We start from the raw sequence: 16,404 nt of genomic DNA, 5'->3' as shown, positions 1-16,404 counted from the left end.
GAACAAATACATGAATAGGAAGGGAATAGAGGGACTTGGATCCTGTAAGTAAAGACAGTTTTAGTATGGAAGGGCAAAATATATCGGCACAGGTTTAGAGGGCTGCAGGGCACTGTATTATTCTTTGGTCTCTTTGTTCTTTGTATTTTAACTAATTGACTATTGTTCTAATTGGTGCATATTAATTAGAAATTTCTGTACATGGCAAATCTCGAAGTATCTTTATACTTTTGCAGCCATTTATATAGATTTGAACTTCCATTTTCATTCCTGGTTAGACTGTTAACAAAGGTTTCTGTATTCAGCATTCTGTAAAATCTCATTTTGCTCCATTTTTACACAAACTTCCTTCAACTCACAGAAAATGACTAACCTGTCTGCCTTTAGGTCCAGTAACGCCAATGCCAGTTCTTCCATCCTCACCCTGCAAATGTCAAAAAGATTGGAAAGAAACAAAGTGGAAATTTTTAAACCCTTGTGTTAATTTTCAATAATTTTAAAATTCTGAGCTTCCATTGTAACAATCGAAGTGGGGAAGTTTGTTGATGATTGCACAATGTTCAATGCCATTCATGAGTTCTCAGATACTGAAGAATGCTTGTCAAAATGTGGCACATGCTAGACAACATCTTGCTTTGAGCTGACAAGCAACGAGTCACACTCATGTAACACAAGTGCCAGATAGTGGCCATTTCCAACAAGAGAGAATCTAAGCATTATTCCTTGACATTAATGGCATGGTAGCTCAATAGTTAACACTGCTGCCTTGCAGTTTCAGGGATCCAGGTTTGATTCCAGTCGTACAATTCTGCCTTCCTTTCCATAGGAACAATAATTAAATTTCAGAGGGTTACAGAAAAAATTTACAAGGATGTTGCTGGGATGAGAGTTTGAGTTACAGGGAGAGGGTGGAGTTTTTTTATCCTGCAGTATCCGAGGCTGAGATTTGACCTCATAGAGGTTTATAAAATCATGAGGGGTGTTGATTGGATGAATAGCCAAGAACTTTTGCCAAGGTGGGAAAGTCTAAAACTACAGGGCACATGTTTAAGGTGAAAGGGGAAAGATTTAAAAAGGGGTAACTTTTTCATGCAGAGGGTGGTGCATGTACGGAACAAGCTGCCAGTGGTGGGGGTTGATACAATTACTAAAAACAAATTACAAATTACTAACACTTTAAGTATAGAATAGGAATGGTTTAGAGAGATATGGGCCAAATGCTGGCAAATGGGACTCGGCAAGATTGGGATGTCTCATCGGCATGAATGAGTTGGACCGAAGGGTCTGTTTCCATGCTGTACAACTCTATAATTCTAGACTCATCATGGGTCAGTTATTTATAGGTTTCCTAGCAGTATACACAGTGTCCACTACTCTCCAGAACTGTAAGAGCCACCTGCCAACTAGTTCAAGGGCTGGAAGTCCCACTCTCAGCTTGTTCAGGCCAATCACAACATATTGCTGTTGCAGGATGGCGTTTTCAAAGTCATTCAGTGTAGCTTTTTGTTTCTCTGATGATTTTAACCCTCAAGGTGTTTGTAAGTTTAAATAGACCAAACTTTTTAAAAATTCTATTCAAATCCAAAATGTATTGTGCAACATAGAATGAAGCTCCTTTTTGTTTGAAAAATTAAGCACTTGCCATTTCACCACGGGGACCTGTTGGTCCAAATTCACCCTTTTCACCGGGATTTCCAGGTTCACCCTGTAGTGGAATAAATCAATGAAGGTAAAATGTCAGCAGTCACATACTAATGAATTTTCTCAACAACTAAACATTTTTAAGTAGGGTATACCTTTCTTCCACTTTGCCCTCGTCTTCCTCTTGATCCAGGAGGTCCGCCAGGACCAGCAATTCCCTAGAAATAAAATACAGGACTTCTTCAGCTGGAGTTTGAATAATGGAAGCTGGATTTCACATCACTGTAAAAACACAGCTATAGGTTTACCTCTTTTTCAAATCATGAGTGCAACTACATATTCACTGAGGTAACTGTCACTGTTAGGGAAATAGGAATAAAGGTTAGTTAAAGCTCCCTCTTCTTTAGACCAACACTAGCACGCTGGTCCCACTATTCCATGAGTGACAAAAAGTAAACTAAAATATTTTTCCACATCAAGTTTTAATTAACAAGATGGATAGGGTGAATAGACAAGGTCTATTCTCCAGGGTAGGGGAGTCCAAAACTTTAAGGTGAGAGGAGAAAGATTTAAAAGGGACCAAAGGAGCAACGTTTTCAGGCAGAGGGTGGTGTATGTATAGAATGAGCTGCCAGAGGAAGTGGTGGAGGTTGGTGCAATTACAACATTGAAAAGGCATCTGGATGGGTAAATGAATAGGAATGGAGGGATATGGGCTAAATGTTGGAAAATAGGACCAGATTAATTTAAGATATCAGGCCAGCTTGGATAAATTGGACCGAAGGGTCTGGTTCTGTGCTGTACATCTCTGTGACTCTATATCTCTAGCTATCAACCAGATTTCTGAAGAACCACAATTCTTGACTAATTATTAACTTTTTTTAAATAAGACAATTAATTAAAATACACAGTCAATAATACAGAAGTATAAATGCTTATCTCTCTAAATCTCTCACATTCTCTCTCTCTTTCTTTCTCTCTCTCTCCAGAAAAAGAGAAAAAGTAACAGATTTCTCTGTGGAGATTGGCTTTCTGAAACAAAAAAACACTTCGACCTATGGGCTATTCTTGAATACAAAAGACTAAAACACAGAACCTTCCACAGACTGTTGATTGATGTTCTGCCACATGTGGTCAAATCACTAACCATGTGCAGTTGACTCTGAAGTCTTGCAGAAATAATTACTGATATTCCTTCAATCATTCTTTCAAACAAAGTAAAACAGTTTCACTCTGAACTTGAAAAGGAGTACTTTCCTTTTGGAAATAGGAAAGATCAGCCAGGCAGCTTAATCTTAGCAAGTGTTCCTACAATTCCGCTTATTCTTAGAAGGCTTCTTCCAGGTTCTGGAGAGACCATTCCATCTGGGACACCTAGTTAACTCATGTGGGAATGACAGAGGCATCTCGCTTCTGTCAACCACTGGCAAGCACTTGGCCTTGTCCTTGCCCATAGACTCCTGCCATTATCTGAGGAAGTGCTCCCTGAATCACAGTGTGGCCTCTACCCGTCTAGATGAATGACAGTCATGATCTTCACAGCATGTCAATGACAAGGCAAATGTCATCAGGAAAAGAAACAATTGCTTTACATGGCCTCATCGACCTAACTGAGGCCTTGGACATAGTTAACCCCTAGGCTCTGTGGTGGATACTGTCGCAATACAGCTGCCCTGAATAAGTTCATCAGGACGCCGAGGCTGCTGCGTGATGCCATGTCTGTGACAGTGGTTAGCAACTGTGGATTGACATCTGAGCCTTTCACTGTGGAGATGGAGGGGTGGGTGGGGGGTGGGGGGGGGGTGGGGGGGGGAGGGGATTGTTGTCAAGCAGGGCTGCATCACCACACCCATCCTGTTCACCATCTTCATTGTCACCATCCTCTATCTCACTGGCCAAAACCTGCCCAAGGCAATTCAACTCATTTACCTCCTTCCCCAAGATGGAGAGGTAGGACAGGCAGGCTGTTCAACTTTAATAGGCTCAAGGCCTAAGGTAAGGTCTCCATCACCTCCACCTTAGAACTTCAATATGCAGTCAGCATTGCTATCCACAGGAGATAGCAATGCCATTGTATCTTGGATGGCTTTGCCTCGGCACATAAGTTCTTAGGTCTTGCACAACATAAAAAGAAACTCTAGTACTCTATCAACCACCACTCAACAGTCCCTCCACCCTTCCTACAATAAGGGTTAACAACAAGAGTTTCTGTGATGGCATTACCATCAGCATATTGAAGCTCCAAGATGGAGGTGATTGTGGCCTTGCCCTAAGCCTTCAGCCTATTAAGGAAGAATGGCTTGAATCCCCTTGAAAATCACTTCCCAGATCTCAACAGCTGTATCTCCTCCACCAACATTGATGCAGAAATGCAACACCAACTGAGCTGCACCAGTGAAGCCTACACCCGACTCGAAGAAGATGTGTGTTTGAAGACAATGACTTACAGACTAGGAGAACGTGAGGACTGCAGATGCTAGAGATCAGAGTTGAAAAGTGTGGCACTGGAAAAGCACAGCAGGTCAGGCAGTATCCGAGGAACAGGAGAGTTGACATTTTGGGAATAAGCCCATCTTCAGGAATGTTGGGGGTTGGGGAAATAGGCTAAGAGATAGCTAGGAAGGTGAGGATGGTAGCTAGGAAAGTGATAGATGCAGGTGGAGGGTCATAGTGATAGGTCGGAGGGGAGGGTGGAGCCGATAGGTGGGGAAGAAGATGGAGAGCTAGGACAGGTCAAGGTGACATCTGGAACACTTCAACCACATAGCATCAACATTGACTTTACTAGTTTCCTAATCTCTCCTCCCCTCACCTCATTCCAGAGCTAACTGTCCAACTCGGCGCCATCCTCTTGAACTGTCCTCCCTCTCAATCTTCCTTCCCACCTATCTGCTCCACACTTCTATCTGGCCTATCACCATCACCCCACCTGCATCGACCTATTGCCTTCCCAGTTACATTCACCCCACCCTCATGTTTATCTCTCAGTCCCCTTTGCCCACATTCCTGATGAAGGGCTTATGCCTGAAACATTGACTCTGCTGCTCTTCGGATGCTGCCTGACTTGCTGTGCTTTTCCAGCACCACACTTTTCGAATATGACTTCCAGGCACAGACTAACCATCTGGTTTACAAAGGCTGTTGTTCTTTCCACACTGCTATATGGAGCTGAAATGTGGAACACCTAAAGTAGGCACGTTAAAGCATTGGAACAATACCTCTAGAGATTATACAAAACATCCTGTGGATCACCTGGGAAGACAAATGCACTAACACCAGGGTACTGGAAGAAGCCAAAAAGCCAGCATCACCACCACCACCATAATTCAACAGTAACTCTGATGGACTGGCAATGTCATCCAAATACCCAAATCATACCTCCCAAAATAGATCATGCAGTCCCAGCTGAAGGAAGGTCAGCATGCCCCTTCTCAAGGGCTCATGCCCAAAACTTCAATTCTCCTGCTCCTTGGATGCTGCCTGACCTGCTGTGCTTTTCCAGCAACACATTTTCAGCCCTGGTGATCAAAAGCAATGCTGCAATGGCAACATCCTGACCAACCTCAAGAAATTCCACATCCACATCAGCAACATGGCTACAAAATCAGAATCACTGAGAAACATCAGGTATGTCTGGAAACATCAGCTGCATGCCACCAAAGCAATCACCGCTGCGCCACTGAACCGAAGGGACTCTTGTGCAAGGAGCGACAGAACATCAGGAAGGCCCACCCACCAACACTTCCAACCATCATTACCACCCACCAATGTCCAAACTGCATTGGCCTCTTCAGCCATCTGAAGACTCACAGATAGACGTCCTGATGGAGGACCTGAGTGATCACTAATAATAATGATAGGACAAAGGTACAAGGGTAAGGAAGAGTGTGTTCTATCACCTACATATCTAATGGTCTTCAACAGGGCTGATTATTCATTCAATGTGTCACAATTGTATTGTACATGTGCAAACATATTTCCGCACATAATTCTCTAAAGCAACAAATTCTATAAATACCTATTGAAGCATAGGTGTTAGCCAGGATAATAATGCCCTGGGAACCTATTGTATCCACCAGAACTGGCATATGTGATATTAGTTTTATTGAAAGAAAACACTTCCAACAATATATTGATGCAGATGAGATGCATCAAAATGGTCTTTCCCTGTCCTCTATATTTTGATGTAATGTTACTGACCTTAGTATTCTTCCAACATCAGACTGGATTATTATTCTGTCATGCTGATATGAGATATGAATATTCTACCTGATTATGCAAACTGAGCCCAAATATATTGCATTTCTTATAAAAGGAAACAGGACCAGTTAGAATGTAGAATTTCTATTTCTCACTATTGAGCTAGAGACCTGAATGAAATTGGTTACTAATTTTTTTAATAACAAATTATGTGGGAGGTTTCAGTCATCAAGCTGAACCCATTTAGAACTAAGTTGAGATTATCCCAAACTGAATTCACTTTAGAACCTTACTGTCAGTCTGTGCAGGCATTCCATCATTTAAGCTGCTGTCATGATTAGATGACAGTGGAAGGAGTCATTGTTTTGATTAGACATTAAAACCGCTCGAGGAAATCCTTTTTAGCTATGTAAGGCAAAGTGACAAGAGAAAGCGCTTACCCTGGGCCCTCGAATGCCACTTCCACCTTCTTGGCCTGGGATTCCAGAGGATCCAGGTGTGCCCTTGGTGCACAAAGAGAAATGTTCTTGTAGTGAATTTGACATTTCTTGATATTTTGAGATCTAACAAAAGCCAGCACCTAAAACTTCATATTGTAAACAGATAGCTTACTTGTTGTCCTCTAAACCCTGCAATTCCTGAAGGTCCACGAGTTCCTGGATTGCCTTTCGAACCCTAAATATGTCAAACAAAACAAGTATTATATCGGCATTTCTCCAATGAGGAAATTCTTTTCTTGTGAAGGGTTGATTAATGCCAGAATCAGATTTATCACAATTAGTGGAATGTAAATAAATTCAAATACACTTGAAAATAAGTGGGTAAATTCACTTAACAAGAACACCCCCACACCTTTAATTTACTACATTACTTTAAACATTCCTTCAACATTTCACTTCTTTCACTACTGATGCTGAGTAGCACAAGTGTGTACCACCTACAAGTTGAACTGCAGCATCTCACCAAGATTTCTTTGACAGCACCTTAGAAACAAATTTCGAAACTTAAAACCTCTATCCCTAGAAGGACCAAGGCAGCAAATGACCAGATGCTAGTTTCACTTCAAGCTACACACCATCCTGATTTGGAGCTATATCATCACTCCTTCATTATCATTGAGTCAAAATCCTGGAAACCCTTTCCTAACAGCACTGTCAGTGTCTCTACAGATGAACAGCAACATTTCAAGAATGAAGCTCAGCACCATCTTCTCAAGGGCAATAAATGCTGGCCTATCCATATCACATGAGCAATTTCATGAGAAGAAGTTACGGGATATTCTATAGTTTAATTTATCCTCTTATCTAACCTAGGTACATACTAAAAATGTAGGAAAAGACAACCAGATTACACAAGTATTCACCTTATCTACTCGACATCCTTTTGCAATTTCAAGTCATTCTGAATCAATTCCATTGTTCCTTCAAGAACGTCTCAAAGCTAAAGTCAGGTAATTTGAAAACCACCTTCAGGAAATTCATTGTGTATTCAGTGGTCTTCCTTCATCATGAGGCCAGATTCAGAAGTATGCAGATTTATCCAAAAAATAACATACAAATGGAAAAGGTTTCAGAGATAGGAAGAGGCAAAAGTCATTAAGAAGTTTAAATACAACTGATAAATTTTTAAATTTAATTTGTTGAGGGACCAGTGACTATAAGTGTGATTTAATGCATGTTAGCTCTCAGTATTGGAGTTTTAGATGGATTGCAGTTTCTGAAAAGTAGAGGGTAGGAAGCAGATCAGGAGAGCATTAAATTAAAAATGTGGAGATGAAAGTATGGGTGAGGCACTGTGAGGTGGGCAGCTAGCACTGCGGCACGGTGGCACAGTGGTTAGCACTGCTGCCTCACAGCGCCTGTAGACCCGGGTTCAATTCCCGACTCAGTCGACTGACTGTGTGGAGTTTGCACATTCTCCCCGTGTCTGCGTGGGTTTCCTCCGGGTGCTCCGGTTTCCTCCCACAGTCCAAAGATGTGCGGGTCAGGTGAATTGGCCAAGCTAAAATTGCCCGTAGTGTTAGGTAAGAGGTAAATGTAGGGGTATGGGTGGGTTGCGCTTCGGCGGGTCGGTGTGGACTTGTTGGGCCGAAGGGCCTGTTTCCACACTGTAAGTCTAATCTAATCTAATCTAAAAAAAGGCAATGGAGCTGTTAGTAGCATTGAAATATGACAGCTTCTGTCATCCCAATAGTCAATAAGAATAAATTACAACTAATCAAAGTGTTGACAAGCAGTTTAATGGAATAGAGAAGATCAAAGAGTTGAGAGAAGTATATAGAAATAGAGCTGGATATTATCAGCAAATAATTCACCCCATTCCTTTAGATGATGCTGCCAAGGGACAGCAAGTAAATCAGGATTAGAAAGGGCCAAAGGTAGAGTACTGGGCAGAGAAGATATTTCTGGGAATTATCTGGTATGTTGGCTATGTAAGAGTGTTTAAGTAAACCAGGAGTGAACTGGGCAGGAAAGGAGTGAACTGGGCAGTCGAAATAAGATAATGGTAGAGGTTGCTGTGCATTTGGCAACATCAAAGGCTATAGAATGATGAGGAAAAGTGGACAAGGATAGTTCACTAGTCAGTCATAATCCTCACAAACGAGGATACAATTTGTAATTTTGATTACAGTCATTCCAACATTAATTTAAGAATAGAAACCTGATCTCAGAGATTCAGCTTAGTTTTGGCACTGCAGACTTGATTGGCGAAAGGGCCTCTTAAGAGTCATAGAGTCAAAGAGATGTACAGTATGGAAACAGACCCTTTGGTCCAACCCATCCAGATATTCCAACCCAATCTAGTCCCACCTGCCAGCACCCAGCCCATATCCCTCCAAACCCTTCCTATTCATATACCCATCCAAATGCCTTTTAAATGTTGCAATTGTACCAGCCTCCATCACTTCCTCTGGTAGCTCATTCCATACACGTACCACACTCTGTGAAAAAGTTGGCCCTTAGGTCTCATTTATATCTTTCTCCTCTCACCCTAAACCTATGCCCTCTAGCTCTGGACTCCCCAACCCCAGGGAAAAGACTTTGCCTATTTACCCTATCCATGCCCCTCATAATTTTATAAACCTCTATAAGGTCACCCCCCCAGCCTCCAATGCTCTAGGGAGAAAAGCCCCAGCCTGTTCAGCTTCTCCCTATAGCTCAAATCCTCCAACCCTGGCAACATCCTTGTAAATCTTTTCTGAGCCCTTTCAAGTTTCACAACATCTTTCCGATAGGAAGGAGACCAGAATTGCATGCAATATTCCAACAGTGGCCTAGCCAATGTCCTGTACAGCCGCAACATGACCTCCCAACTCCTGTACTCAATACTCTGACCAATAAAAGATAGCATACCAAATGCCTCCTTCATTATCCTATCTACCTGCGACTCCACTTTCAAGGAGCTTTGAACCTGTGTACTGTGTGCTGCTATGATTCAAAACTAGCATAGTCATAAAGGTGGACTTTTAAGGGCATACAGTTTAGGGTCTTGCCAATTGCTATTCAACCTCCAAATTCTCTTTCATTTCCAAATACAAACATACAAGACTTGCATTTATATAGGTCTTCTCGTGACTGCCAAACGCCCAAAATCCTTTCCCATTTTTGAAGTGCTTTTAAAGTATATTTGATGTTGTAATGCAAAAAACACTGCAGCCAATTTCTGAACAGCAAGATCCCACAAACAGCAATGTGATCACGATCAGACAATCTGTTTTTGCAATTTTGAAACAAAGGGAAGAGATTGCAACAGAAGCAGTTGAACTGATTCTTTGACCAAGCTTCAGATAAAATAAGCCAGGAGCCCCTTGCACCTATATTGCAATATTACATCTTGTAAGTCTCAGAGATCTGCAGATCAAAACACAGATGTAGTTCAGCAATCAGTTCCATGTCTTCTTTCTTTCCTCATCAATTTCTTAGCTGCCCCACTTCTGTGAAGACTCCATGCTAGGTTATAGATTGATATCAAGCAATCTGTTTTCAGTATCATACCCATGTGAATCAAGCACTGAATGTCAAAGAGCTCACCAGTTATGCGACCACTGGGTCCCAGCTCAATCTATCCACAACTGATAGTCGTGAAGTCGGAAGCAAGAACACTTATCACATTCCCCCTCCTTAATATCAGAGTCTTAAGGCTAACCTGAGCATTCTCACTGGGGTCTGATTAAGATGAGACAAACCAGTAAAGGCCAGAAAATGAACCTGGCCCACCTAAACGTTGGAAAAACCAACTGAATAATCAAAGGGATCCATGTCTTGGTTAATCCTGGTTCATACACACTTCAAAATCTTATGGAATGTGTATCATACCTGAAGAGGTTGCATTTGAAGTAGCCATGCTTTTCTGTTTCAAACATCACTGATGAGCCTCGTCTCATCTTTTCAAATTTTGCAATGTCTTCTGCACTGAGTAGCTACATGCGTCTGGACTCATTATGTGTCCCTGCCACAGTCTTAATAATACACGTACCCAGTATAATAATGGATTGTAGACTTCTTAATCATGTTATCTTTCAGAGGTGTTCAATGACACATTTGATGTTTCCAATGCCTGACATATATTTCTTATGCTTTGTATCAGTTAAACATTTCTCACAATGCAGCCTTATTACATGATACCTCCAAATATCATAATTATTATAGTAAAATTATGTATCATGTATACAATATATAATATAGAATAATAAATATCCTTCTACAGAAAATGCTATAATTATGTTCTACTTAAACCACTTAAGACCTTTGATGTCATATATTAATTTATAGGTAACACAGCTAAAACATTTTGAAGGAAATTATCAAGTAAAAAAATGCAAACTGTACTCTTGTTCCTGGTGGTCCTCTGCGGCCCTGTGATCCCTGCAATGACAAAACCCAAGCCAGTGTTACTGCTATGACATGTCAATGAGAAAATTATGCTGCCAACATTAAATAGTTTTAAAAAAAAACAAAATTTGTTCTTGCTGGGTACAGAACAGTGTGATTAATACTCAAAATGTTGTGAATTCAATGCTTATCATTTCATAAAGAGAAAGAAACATATATATTTGCCAATATCACCAGTGAGAAAAGTCAGGCCAACCACATGCCAATAAAATTCTTATGTATTTTTCTTCAAATTATTAGATTACACAATACCTTTTTTTCAAAACGAGAGGAGATTTCTTTCGAGTTATTTATGTCATTTTTCTACTCAAAATCGTAAGTTAAGCATTCATAAAGAGATTGCTATCTCAAGGAGTATGAAATGGCTTGCAAATTGTGGAAAGTAGACTTTGTAGTTCAGACAGAACTTTCATTTTGAACTGAGGGCACAGCCCATTATTCGTTTTATTCCCCCCATCTCAACTGAAACACTGATTCTCTGTTTCTCAAGTATCTCACCTAAATTATTATCCTTGAGTACACTTAGATGGTGTACTGCATCACTGTTTTATAATGGTAAGCATCATCAATGAAGTTGATATTATACTGGCACAAAGCCACACTTTAATCAGTACTACTCTGCCTTGCTAATTCCAAATTGACATATTCGGGATACCAAACCATAACATATTTTTGTGCATATCCAAACGTTTGCTTACCCTGCGCCCATTTGCTCCAGGTGATCCTGGACGGCCACTGTTACCAGGTTCTCCCTAAGTCAAAATTAAAGTTATAAATAGATCAGTGAATTTACCTTTGTCTGAATATACAGATAATATAGATTTATTGCATACCTAAATTTACTCAATGAATAATATTTAAAGAGAGTATTACAATTATGCTTCCAATTGAAGGATCATTTTTGTATGATAACTTATTTATTTAGACAATATATACATTACCACAAAGCCCATGTCACCCCTCTGCCCTTTGTCTCCTTTCTCAATGTTCGTGATTCCTGGTTCACCCTGCAAGGCCAAAGCAAATTGTAATCTAAAAATATGTAATATAGCCTCATATCTTATTCTTTTAAAAATTATCAGAAATATAATGTGTTACAGTTACACCCAGATCATAGCAAACAAATCCTTAACAACTTCCATAATTTGTTTTCTCTTCCAAGATATGGTGTGGAGGTGCAGGTGTTGGACTAAGTTGGACAAGATCAAAAATCACACGACATCACGTTATAGTCTAATGGGTTTATTTGGAAACACCAGATTTTGAAGCACTGCTCCTTGATGAACACATACAAACTGGAGGAGGAGCACCTCACCTTTTGCCTCAGGAGCACACAACTGCATGGCCTCAACATTGAATTCACCAGTTTCCAAATCTCCTCTTCCCCCACCCCAACCCTCTGACTCTTGACCTGTCCAACCTGTCCTTCTTCCTTCCCACCTATCCGCTCCGCCCTTCCTACCAACATTTCACAATCATCTCCTATCTTCGTCCACGTATCGACACCTTGCCTACCTTTTCCCTAGCCGCACCCCAGCTCCATTTGTCTCTCAGCCCCCTTTCCTCTTCAACCCTGATGAAGGGTTGTGCCCGAAACATCGACTTTCTTGCTTCTTGGATGCTGCCTGACTTGCTGTGCTTTTTCCAGCACCACACTTTATTGACTTTGACTCCTCCAGCAACTGCTATCCTCACTATCTCCTAACAACACAGGTAACTCAGGTTTGGAAATTATCTGCCTTGCTGAATCCATTTCAGTCGAAACTACCTGGCATCAACATGCACAATGTAATGTTATGGGGAGATAACCTTGGTCAGGACACCAGGGTTAATGCCCTGCACTTCTGCAAATAATACCATGGGATCTTTCACATTCAGATGAGCAGATAGGTGCCTGTTGTTCTACATCTCATTCTAAACTTAACATCTCTGACAGTGCAATACTCTCTCAGTGAAGTTACAGTGTTTCAGTCTTGATTTTTGTGCTTAGATTCCTGAGCTGAGGGGATGCTAGGGCACCACCAGGATGAGACCTACTTGACTTGGAATCAGCGTCCTGGTTTGAAGAATAAGTAGAGTGGTTGCAAGAACTCTAAATTAGTCAGTTGAAGGAAGGATCCAGTTGAAAAAGGTATTATAAGTAAAAGCTTGCAAAAAAGCAAGTGGTACAATCAGAGACTGTGCTTAGGCACCAAAGGTAAAGGTGAATCTGAAAGATGCAAAGTAGCTAAACAAGGAGGACGAAGAAATCTTATCAATAAAAGCTCAGAGCTGAAGGATAGGTTTGGGTATCAGACTGTATGTACAATTATTTATACAATTCCACAAAGTAGAAGTAACAAATTGAATGAACTACAAGTGCATATGTAACTTGTAACTTTAATATGCTGCATTTTCCAAGTGCCAAGTTTATCAGGTTGTTGTGTTTTTAAGTGTGTTTAATTCAGGGGGTTAGGATTCAGATCATCCATTCTGAATTCTGCTTACAGTAAAACTGGGGTGGTTTGACTGTTTGAGATGAAAGACGGGCCCAGATTGCTTCATGGAATGAAGGTGCAAGCAAGGCATTCATACTAGTGGGCAATGGCAGAAGATTCCGTGCGAATAATTTTAGTCTCCAAAGTCTGGGGAGATTTTGAGATTGCTAAATGTACTACATTAAATCAGTTACTTGAATCCAGTAACTGAACAGAGTTAGTACCTCAAAGTACTGCTAATAACTCATGACACCAGTGAGATTGGCTTTGAGATGGGAAGTGTTTCAAAGATGTGTGAAAAACAATTCTGGGCTATGAAGACACCACACTTGAAAAGAACTGGAATAAACCAAAAGACCTGCTTTCAAACAAATTTGAACGTTCACTTCTGAGAACGTAAGGTATAACTATGGACCTGAATTTTGATGCAAAAGACAAAAGTTTGATTGTGTAGTTTAAAGTATGTTTTGTCTGCAGAAATAATGTTTCATCAACTTTGCTTTCAATTTGTTTATTATAGTAAAACATGAAATCATGCTGTTGCATGCTTTCAGTCATTCACTGGAAGTTTGAATTTCTTTGTTTTTGAAAACTAGCAGCCTTTATGGGGATTACTTTGGCTGCAGAATGATTAGGACTAAAATAAGTGCAACAAAGATATTCACTAAGCTAATTCCAGATTGAGGGACTGTCCTGTGAGGAAAGTTTCAATTAGTTGGGCACATTTTCTCTGGAGTTTGGAAGTATAAGATTTGATCTTCAACACACAAAATTCGAACAGCGGTTAACAGCATTAGATGTGAACAGTATGGTTTCTCTGGTTGGGGCGGAGGGTAGGGGCCTGGAACCAAAGGAAGCATGGTCAGAATAGGAGCAAAACAGCTAAGACAGCACAGCGGAGGAATCTTTTTACTCATGGAGTACTTAATCTTTAGCGTTCTCGAGGCCCAGAAGGTTGTGGAGGCTCAGTCATGAAGTGTGTCCTTGACTGAGATTAATAATTTTCTACATAGTAAACAAGAACCAAGGGATATGGGTCTGCTTCAGGGAAATGGTGCTGCAAATAAAGAATAGCCACAGTGTCATTTAAGCACAGAGCAGACTCAAAGGACTGAATGGATTATTCCTGATGTAGGACAGCTGGTGTTGGACTGGGGTGGACAAGGTCAAAAATCACACAATACCAGGTTATACTTCAACAGGCTTATTTGGAAGTACTAGCTTTGGATTATTCATGTTCTTTTCATTTCATGATTGGGGGCAGATGTTTGCAGGTAAAGGGACAGCTGGAAAACGGGAAGCCTTCAGAAATGAGATAACAAGAGTCCAGCCACAGTATATTCCTGTTAGGATGAAAAGAAAGGCTGGTAGCTGTAGGGAATACTGGATGACAAGAGAAATTGAGGGTTTGGTTAAGAAAAAGAAGGAAGCATATGCTAGGTCTCGACAAGATAGATCAAGTGAATCTTTAGAAGAGCATAAAGGCAGTAGGAGGATACTTAAGAGGGAAATCAGGAGGGCAAAATGTGAACATGAGATAGCTTTGGCAAATAGAATTAAGGAGAATCCAAAGAGTTTTTGCAAATACATTAAGGACAAAAGGATAACGAGGGAGGGAATAGGGCTCCCTTAAAGATCAGCAAGGCAGCCTTTGTGTGGAGCTGCAGGTGATGGGAGAGATACTAAATGAATATTTTGCATCAGTGTTTACTATAGAGAAGGACATGGACGATATAGACTGTAGGGAAATAGATGGTGACAGCTTGAAAAACATCCATATTACCGAGGAGGAAGTGCTGGATGTCTTGAAACGCATAGAAGTGGACAAATCTCCAGAAACTGATCAGTCCTACCCTAGAGCTCTGTGGGGAACTAGGGAAGTGATTGCTGGACCCCTTGCTGAGATATTTGTATCATCGATAGTCACAGATGAAATGCTGGAAGACTGGAGGTTGGCTAATGTGGTGCCACTATTTAAGAAAGGTGGTAAGGACAAGCCAGGGAACTATAGACCAGTGAGCCTGACGTCGGTAATGGGCAAGGTGTTGGAGGGAATCCTGAGGGACACGATGTACATGTATTTGGAAAGGCAAGGACTGATTAGGGATAGTCAACACAGCTTTATGCTTGGGAAATCATGTCTCATAAACTTGATTAAGTTTTTTGAAGAGGAATGATGAGTGCAGAGTAGTAGACGTGATCTGTATGGACTTCAAGTAAGGCGTTTGACAAGGTTACTCCATGGGAAACTGGTTAGCAAGGGTTGATCTCATGGAATACAGGGAGAACTAGCCATGTGGATACAGAACTGGCTCAAAGTTGGAGATGTAGTGGACAGCGAAGAAGGTTACCTCAGATTACAATGGGATCCTGATCAGATGGGCCAATGGGCTGAGGAGTGGCAAATGGAGTTTAATTTGGATAAATGTGAGATGCTGCATTTTGTGAAAGAAAATCTTACCATGGCTTACACACTTAATGGTAAGGTCTTAGGGAGTGTTGCTGAACAAACAGACCTTGGAGTGCAGGTTCACAGCTCCTTGAAAGTAAAGTCCCGGGTAGATAGGATAGTGAAGAAGGCATTTGGTATGCTTTCCTTTATCGAGTACAGGAGTTGGGAGGTCATGTTGCAGCTGTACAGGAGATTGGTTAGGCCACTGTTGGAATATTGCATGCGATTCTGGTCTCCTTCCTATCGGAAAGATGTTGTGAAACTTGAAAGGGTTCAGAAAAGATTTAAGGATATTGCCAGGGTTGGAGGATTTGAGCTATGGGGATAGGCTGAACAGGCTGGGGCTGTTTTCCCTGGAGCATTGGATGCTGAGGGGTGACCTTATAGAGGTTTATAAAATCATGAGGGGCATGGATAAGATAAATAGACAAAGTCTTTTCCCTGGGGTGGGGGAGTCTAGAACTGGAGGGCATAGGTTTAGGGTGAGAAGGGAAATATATAAAAGGGACCTAAGGGGCAACATTTTCACACAAAGGGTGGTACATGTATGGAATAAGCAACCAGATAAAGTGGTGAAGGCTAGTACAATTGCAACATTTATTTGGCATTTGGATGGGTATATGAATAGGAAGGGTTTGGAGGGATATGGGCTGAGTGCTGGAAGGTGGACTGGATTGGGTTGGGATATCTGGGCAGCATGGACGGGTTGGACCGAAGGGTCTGTTTCCATGCTGTATATCTC

General features: G+C 41.1%; 1 protein-coding gene across 1 annotated transcript in view; it reads right to left on the bottom strand.

Moving 5' to 3' along the window:
• The window catches only part of LOC132817645 (collagen alpha-3(VI) chain-like), a 159,424-nt gene that overhangs the window by 33,112 nt on the left and 109,908 nt on the right, over positions 1 to 16,404 (bottom strand). Inside the window, exons 28-35 of the mRNA XM_060828145.1 lie at positions 11,675 to 11,740; positions 11,432 to 11,485; positions 10,671 to 10,706; positions 6,454 to 6,516; positions 6,282 to 6,344; positions 1,797 to 1,859; positions 1,643 to 1,705; positions 374 to 424 (exon numbers count right to left, since the gene is read on the bottom strand). Of these exons, the coding sequence (XP_060684128.1) occupies positions 374 to 424; positions 1,643 to 1,705; positions 1,797 to 1,859; positions 6,282 to 6,344; positions 6,454 to 6,516; positions 10,671 to 10,706; positions 11,432 to 11,485; positions 11,675 to 11,740 (459 nt within the window). The remainder of the gene's footprint in view (positions 1 to 373; positions 425 to 1,642; positions 1,706 to 1,796; positions 1,860 to 6,281; positions 6,345 to 6,453; positions 6,517 to 10,670; positions 10,707 to 11,431; positions 11,486 to 11,674; positions 11,741 to 16,404) is intronic.

Source organism: Hemiscyllium ocellatum, chromosome 7, assembly GCF_020745735.1.
Source record: "Hemiscyllium ocellatum isolate sHemOce1 chromosome 7, sHemOce1.pat.X.cur, whole genome shotgun sequence".
Classification (NCBI taxonomy): Eukaryota; Metazoa; Chordata; class Chondrichthyes; order Orectolobiformes; family Hemiscylliidae; genus Hemiscyllium; species Hemiscyllium ocellatum.
This window is presented reverse-complemented; position numbering and strand designations above follow the sequence as displayed.